Source organism: Pteropus vampyrus, unplaced genomic scaffold (assembly GCF_000151845.1).
Source record: "Pteropus vampyrus isolate Shadow unplaced genomic scaffold, Pvam_2.0 Scaffold30, whole genome shotgun sequence".
Classification (NCBI taxonomy): domain Eukaryota; kingdom Metazoa; phylum Chordata; class Mammalia; order Chiroptera; family Pteropodidae; genus Pteropus; species Pteropus vampyrus.
Window position 1 is genome coordinate 6,603,157 of NW_011888811.1, and position 8,344 is coordinate 6,611,500.

The window sequence follows — 8,344 nt, forward strand, 5'->3', positions numbered from 1 at the left end:
TCCTTCTGATATCTTTTAAAAGAAATCTAATTATTTTTCACTCATCACGAAAGCTGTAAAAGTCAGGTCATACAGATTTGCATATGTTTTATTTTATTTTTTAATCACTTTGAAAGACTGCTAAATATTTCTTTAAAGAAGATTCAAAGAAAAAGAAAACAAGAAAACTAGGTCTGTTTTCAGCTGATCCTACACAGTATATTGAGCTGGCTTTTGAGCTTGACCACGCTGGCACTGTCATGGGTTGTTGGTCTTTCATTTTCAGAAATCGATGATGCAGGAGCATACATTTTCTTTCCATTTGCAACATTCTATACTTGGTTAACCCAAACTGAAGTCAAGAAGATTTGGGTTTTTAAGACCAGCACTAGCTAGGAAGTATATACAATGCATTGCTCCATTGTGTCAGATTCCAAAACCTTCAACATCAAAATAACCTTCAAATGTTTTATTATCAATTTCCAAACACTTTGGAGTATTCTATAAATGTTGTTGAATAGCTAAGTTTCTCATTTTCCAAGTTCTTCTATGTGTTCATGAAATAGCAACAAAGTAGCATATAATTGAACCTAAGGTTTTTATTCCTTTAAAAGAATCCTTATTTAAAAAGGTGTTAGCTAACCTTTTTAAGCATTTACCAGGTACTGTTGAAAATATTTTACATTTTTTGGTACAGGTTTTGGTACAGGTAATTTTTTCTGTAGAACAACTCTGTGAAGTAGTTATCATCATCATCATCATCATCATCATCATCATCATCATTATCATCATCGTCCCAATTTATACATGAGAAAATGAAGAGGAGAGAGAGAGTAGATAACTTGCCCAATTATTGCATAAGGAGAACTATATAATGAAAAATGTTTGAATTGATCTTAAAGACTGTTATCATTGTGTGACTTTTATTCACTCGGAAAATATTTATTTAGTGCTAACTATGTGCCAGGTACTGTGATTGGAACAAGAGACAGGTATAAACATGATGAATACCTTTGCAATGCCAAGCATCTGGATAAACAACCATTGCCCAAATTCACATACATTAAATAATTATTTTAGTCAACAATATATCCCCAAGTGCCTGCTCTCTGCCCAGGTATTGTCCAGCAAGCACTTTGTCAGATATCTGGCATTTTGACAAAAATCCGTGTTTCATAATAATATTTCTGCCTATTAAAGAACTATTAGGCATATACTGTAAACTGTATTGAAATGCCATAGCTCTTCCCCTGTCTCTGCCTGCAGAGAGCTTCTGTTGTAAGATTTGTAGCGATGGACAAAGAAGGTAAATCCTGAAGCAAGGAAGCTGGAATATCAGAAGCTCGCTCTTCACTTGTTGAGATTTAATCTTCTATTGGAGGTGGTGAGAGTTAAGTTTTCTCTCATCATCTTCTTTTGAAGATGGCAGCATTTGACAAATGCTTTTCTAAAAAAACTATTGCCTGTTTGTTTTAGAAACACCTTTATTCATGTTTATATACCACAAAATCAATTTTCCTATGCAATTCTAACTATCTAGGTTGATTCTAGGAGCAAATTGCTTTCCCTTTGTTATTTTAAACTATTTTATCAAAGCTGGGATTGTAATTGGCTCTAAACAATTATATAACCGAGAAACATGTACAAATAACAACTAAGAAATAGGATTATATTTGAGGTGGAGTTCTAGCCTGTGAGGGTTCCCAGGGCCACATTGGGAAAATTGCAATCATAGGAAAAGAGCAGTTATCTTTGGGACAGACACCTCAGTTCAAGGATTAGGTAAAGAATATAATGAGGTAGATCAGTGGGGTGTGAGAAGCTCTTTTCTGAGAATCTGCTTACTATGCCATTTACTTAATACCTAGACTTTCCTATAAAATTAAAGTGTTACGTGCAGAAGGACATTATCTAAAAAACAAAGGGCTCTAAATGAGATCATGCTACTAAAAATATTGGTGGTTTATAATATGTTAAAACTCTACAATTTTGATTACAATATAATTATGATATTTGCAACTAAACAACCCTTTTTAAAATCATTAGCTATTATCCCAAAAGCCTGTAGTTGCAAAACCAGAAGTTTAAGTCTCAATGACTCTTCCAAAATACTATATTTCTGCATCCGATAAAAATGGTTGCTCCTATAAATGAAGAGGACTGCAGATTTCTAGAAAAGTTAAGACATTGTCTGAACTCTGCTTTGGTTATATAAATTCTTAGGTTGAGGTCATTGTAGTTCTTTGAAAAATAATTTATTTTCACTTTTTTTGGAGATTCTGCTCTTTGGAGGCAAAGTGGTTTACTGAAAATCATAAGAGCTAAGATAAGGGTCAAAGGATTGACATTCAGCTCCTCAGAGTTGCACTAACTAGTTGCATGTTGAAAAGTAAAGAACTGAAGTAGTATTTATAATTTGTTTTGTTGCTTTTGAAATTGAGTAGTATCTGTCCTGTCTTCTATGCTTTTAAAAATTCAATTGTCCGGATGCAAAAGTTCTTTGAAAAGATAAATGGGATATACAAAGGCAATGTATGCTTTTGGTGGAGTGGGGGAGGGCTTTGGATGAGTTAGCTTATATATTAATATTCACAGAATTTCATTGCATGCTTCTCTGTATAGCACTGTTTACAATATAATGTATACTTATCCATTACCATTATATGTGTGCTTACTAATTAGAATACATGTGCTTTACTCTGTCCCATGGATTGAATGTATCATTATAACAGAGAACATGTCTTTATTATACAGATTCCTATCCCCAGCAACTGTGCACTGATGAGCATAGTAGGTGCTCAGTAAATAATTGTCAAATGAAGGAAAGCATAAGTTCTAAATGTACTGTGCATTTATAGTGTACACTATACATTTGTATTTACTCCTTAAAACTATAGGAATTAATGTTGTTTTGAAGTTTTGGGAGGGGGTTGGAATTTAGATATGGTGCAAAATCAAATTTGAAGATTCTATCTACAAGTATTAAAAATTGATGACTCACTTCTTCGTAATTACTTCTGACTTGAAACCCAAATATATTGTTTGATAGCATTCAGTGCTGTAGTGATAATGTAAATGATTTTTCTCTTGTCTTTCTTAGACTGCCATCCAGGGTTATGTGGTAATACGGTAATATTTGAGAGAATGACATTCCTAATCAGATAAACTTAGGTTCAAGACTTGACTTCCCTGATGAGATTATTGTGAGGATTAAATGTGACAATATAATTGAGGTTCTTAGCATGGTACCTTATATATAATAGCCTTTAGCTGTAGCTAGTATCGTTTACATAGTTTATCTTCTAAACCTTATTCTTTGTTTTGTTTTGTTTGTTTGCTTTGTGTTTTGTGTATCTGTATGTGTGTGTGTATGTTTCCTTTTACAGATGGATATACAACTGATGACATTGAGTTTTACTGGCGTGGCGATGATAACGCAGTAACAGGAGTGACAAAGATTGAACTTCCACAGTTCTCTATCGTAGATTACAAACTTATCACCAAGAAGGTTGTTTTTTCCACAGGTTTGTATCAGAGAAGAAGGCTAAAGGAGTCTCCATCATCTTTTGTAAAAAGGGTTCACTTAGTTCAGTATTGGGTCCCAGGGAAAGATGGTGACTCTAGAAGATGTAGATCTGCTGAAATCCTTCAGTTCTCCACTGCTCCTTTGCAATCCATTCAGTTATTTTCCAGAAGGAACCCCCAGCAAAGCTGAGAGGATTAGCTCTGTGTCTCTCATTTGCCAGGGAAAGGAATAACTGTGTAAACGGGATACAGAAAGAGAAATCAAGACCTAGGTCAGAAATGTTCCCCCAACTTTATTTATCTCACAGAATTGATCATAATGCTTTCAGAGATACTGGGGATAGCCAAGTCACAGTTCACTCAAGTCTGATCGCAATGAAATTTTCTAAAGAGAATAGGGTAGGAGAATTTCACATTTCTTTCAAAGGATGAGAATTTCTTTATGTTACCTACTATTACCTCCTGTTTGGGAGCTAGATACCCTTTCAGAGATGGGATTAATCTTGATGGCTTCACCATCCTTACTCTTCCAGCATTGAGGTTTTAGGTTGTCTAGGTTTCATCAGCACAAATTTTTAACGACAACAACAAAAAGCCCAGGAAAGTAATAATTTGCTACATACTCATTAAGGGAAAAATAATAGGCCCACAGGCATATCCATCTTTATGTTTTTCTTATTGAAATGAATTCTTCACACAGAAATAGCTAGTACTGTAACTATAGGTTTTGAATTGTTCCTCTGCTAAGGATTTAGGCATTTTCTGTCCTTGAAAACTACTTTAGGCAACAGTTGTATGACTTAGTAAGGATATAGTATAGCCTCTAGCTTTTAAAAAAGAACAATAATAACAAAATGTTCTGAATTGTGAGGTCTTCTGAATGCCTGAGACTATAGAAATGAGTTCCTACTTAAAATACCATTACTTTCATTTTAAGACACTTGGTTTAGCCCAAGAGGGCTAGATAAGGCTTTCTTTCAATTAGTTAGAATACCATGCCCCCAAATGCACACGATTTATCAAGGTAAATCGTTTATGTTCTAAGGCTGTGTTCTAGAAGTTACATAGCTCATCTAAAGTGTAAATCCCCAGATCACCACAGTCAAAGGACCCAGCTTCAGTAATGCGATCCTTTAGTAATGTGTCCCACAAATTCTACTCAGGAACAGTGATTCTCCACCTTTGGTCGCTACATTACCTGAAGTGTAGCCCTTGATTCCAGACTTAAGATCATCCTGGGCCTTTGTGAAGAGATACCTTTTACTATCACTAGAGTGTACAACCTTACTCTTATACGCTCCCCGCCCCTGCCAAAAAAACCCTTATCGATGGACTTGTGGGAGTGGGGCGGGGGGAGGCAGACAAAGGGATTGTCCCAAATTGTCTTTTCATTACAATTGTAGAGAATGAGTATCTTTGACTATACAAGGCTGAGCAGAGAAAACCAAGAATTCTTTTAATTACTGATTAAGAGATGTATTCAGCACTCTCCTGCTAATTAAAAACCCAGTGTTCTCAGACTTCTTTTGCAGGCAAAAGTGCTCTTCATCAGGAGGTAAAATTGAATTTAGGAATATATGCAAACTGTTTATGAGCCTTTAAAGGAAAGTATCCTACAAGTATTAATTGATAAATGATAATGTTCTAAAATTGCCTTTCTAGGTTCCTATCCCAGGTTGTCTCTCAGCTTTAAGCTGAAGAGAAACATCGGTTACTTTATCCTGCAAACGTACATGCCTTCCATCCTGATCACTATCCTCTCCTGGGTCTCCTTCTGGATCAATTATGATGCTTCAGCTGCAAGAGTGGCATTAGGTAGGCCGTTTTCTAACTGCTTATGGAATTTGACTCTGTGTGTGTGTGTGCGTGTGTGTGTGTGTGTGTGTCTGTGTGTGTGTGTGTGTGTGTGTCCACAGATGCTCTCTCCTTACCCTGGAATTTGTGATGCGTGACAAGACCAGACTGCACATGTTACAAGTTGTTGACTCTGAGACTTTGGGTGATCTGATTCAGCATTAAATCAATTAAACACATATTAAAGCTCTTTCATGTCAAAATTAGTTAACTATATAGCTGTTGGTAATGAAATTAGTCTCATCAGTGTGATATTTTTATTGAAGCATAGTTCATGTAATATTGCTTGATAATTATTAAATTTGTATCTGTGCTTCCTTACTTAGGAAGAGCTCCCTTCCACCTTTTTTTTTAAGAGAAAAAAAAAACAAGGAAATGTAGTATGTAACTAATAGCTAAGCTGAAAGAATTCTAAAATCTTATTAACACTTTGGAATAGCCTTGCAGAGAACAAGAGAAAACCAAGTAAAAATGTTGAAAAACCATCTGTGTCATCACTTATCTTATGCTTGATTTTTTTGTTGTTGTTATAACACCAGAGGAAGAGAATAAATTATATTTCATGAACATTTTTATATTGTATTACTCGTTATGGCCTTTTATACAATCTTTATTATTTTGAATACTAATAATCTCTTTAAAGTGTTGAATTAACTCTTCTACCATGAGATCTCAATTTAATCAATACTTCCTTGGAGAAGTCATTTATTTATTCATTCAGCACATATTTGTTGAACACCTACTATGTGCCATGCCAACTATACTAGACACTGGAGATAAAGCAATGCCCTTTTAAAAGTTATGTTCTAGCAGTAAAAGATAGGCAATACATTGAATAGCCATGCAAATTATATGACATGGGAAGCGTATAGAGGGAAATAAGAAAAGTAAGTGGGGAAGATTATGCCAGGGATGCAGTTTGGAACAATCAGGGTAGGACTTATTCAGAAATTGTAAATGGAACAAAGACTTGAAGAGGTCAAAAAGCCACACGGATATCCAGATGAGAATATTCCAGACCATGAGGTAGAAACATGCCAGCCATGTCATTGAAGTGACCAGTGAGGCAATTGCAGAGAGAGTCCAAGGGTAAAGATAATGTGGGCGAGAGCAGACAAAAAGATTATAAAGTGCTTTGGGGACCATTATAAAGGCTTCACTTTTATTCTGAGTGAAATTAGAGAGGCACTGAGCAAAGAAATAACACGATTTGGTTTCAGTTTTTAAGGGATCACTTTTTTAAGGGATCACTTTGGCTGCTATGTTAAGCTTAGATTGGGTGGCTCAAGAATGGAAGGGAGACACAGTGACCTCCTGGACTAAGTCAAGCCCCCGTGATTTAATCTCTTATAATGCTATAGAATTCCCCTTTGTAGACTGACCACAATCATAATTTATATTTATTTGGTCCATGATATCACTTTTCCTCATGGTACTGAAAAATTCATTGGAGAAAGGTCCGTATCTAATTCTGCTTCCATTATATCTGTAGTGTCTCACACAGTGAATGGTATTCAGTAAATATTTGCTGAATAAAGGAGTGAATGAAATTTGTAAATATCGTATTATTCCCAAGGGAAAATCTTATCTATTTTATATCTATTACAGAAATAATAATTTATTTACTTTTTAAAAGAAATTAATTTTTTTATGTAAACAGTTTATTACTAGGTCAATAATACCTTAAAATGAGATTTAGATAAATAGTAAAATTAGCATTGTCAGTTTTATGGTTCCGTGTCATACAGAATAATCTGTAGCTGATAAAATAAAGAGAAAAATGAAATTGGAAAATGTTTTTAAGATATTATTATGAAAAAGATATGAGAACTATAAGACACCTAGGTCTAAAATAATATCAGTGTTTTTCTGTCCATGCTCAGAATCAGATGCTCAAATTTATTTTTTCTGTAGCTATTTTATGAACATCTGTAAAGCAAGACAAAAATTATGATGCTATTGTAAAGATAAAATTAAATCAGAAAACGTATGTTCAGAAAAAAACCCATAGCAATGAAACTTAATTTCTGGGCCATGTTGTTAGGGTAGCATTGAAAGACACAGGTTTCTGAGTCAGAGAGGTCCCAGTTCAGGGTCAACTGCACAACTTTCCATCTTTGTGATGTTGACCTCTGAGCTCTGTCTATTTTCACAAAGCTGGACCTTATCATGTTCAGGACTCTGGACCTCCAGTGCTTTTTCCAGTGTATCTCTGTCTACATCCCATCAATTATACCTTTCAGGGAAACTACTCCCCACTGTTAGAGACGCTTACTCAGTCAGATGAATAATTATAGTTATAAATGCCATCACCTTGTATGGCATTTCCCATAAGCATTCCTGTAATACTTCTGTATTATTTATCTGGGTATTACATGCCTAGGTACCCAGTCTAGAAACATAAGGGCTAGATTCCTGCTTCTCTGTTATCCCCCACCTCCAGTTTCCAAATTTTTTACTCATTTGTCCATATTACCTTTATAATGCATTCACTGACTATAGTACTATTGTGATTATTTTAAATTATTTTCCTCCCATCACTTACTTAGATTATTCTGAAAAACTTTTAACTGATATTCTTTATGCCCTTCTTGTATGGTTTCCCTCTTTCCCCCACACTGCTACCAACGAAATTATCCTAAACATAATTTGTCTCTATATCTTTCTTCTTAAAGCTGGTCAATGGCCCCACATTGCCTACAACTTTAAGTTCAAAATTCCCATTGAGTCTGTGGCCATGCCACCCTGAATGTGCCCGATCTCGTCTGATCTCAGAAGCTAAGCAGGGTCAGGCCTGGTTGGTATTTGGATGGGAGACCACCTAGGAATACCAGGTGCTGTAGGCGTAAAAAAAAAAAAAATATTCCCATTGGGCTCTGTATATAAGGCTCTCTATTATGTAGCCCTTACTTAATTTTCACTCTCCTCACCATTCTTCCCATCATATCCTCTGCTGCACCCACATTGACTTCGTTGAAATTCTTTT

General features: G+C 35.3%; 1 protein-coding gene and 1 pseudogene across 1 annotated transcript in view; both read left to right on the forward strand.

The window, feature by feature from the left end:
* GABRB2 (gamma-aminobutyric acid type A receptor beta2 subunit) overlaps positions 1–8,344 on the forward strand; it is a 214,973-nt gene that overhangs the window by 175,357 nt on the left and 31,272 nt on the right. The window contains exons 7-8 of the mRNA XM_011356779.1: positions 3,366–3,503; positions 5,167–5,360. Of these exons, the coding sequence (XP_011355081.1) occupies positions 3,366–3,503; positions 5,167–5,360 (332 nt within the window). The remainder of the gene's footprint in view (positions 1–3,365; positions 3,504–5,166; positions 5,361–8,344) is intronic.
* LOC111737740 lies at positions 8,086–8,204 on the forward strand (annotated as a pseudogene).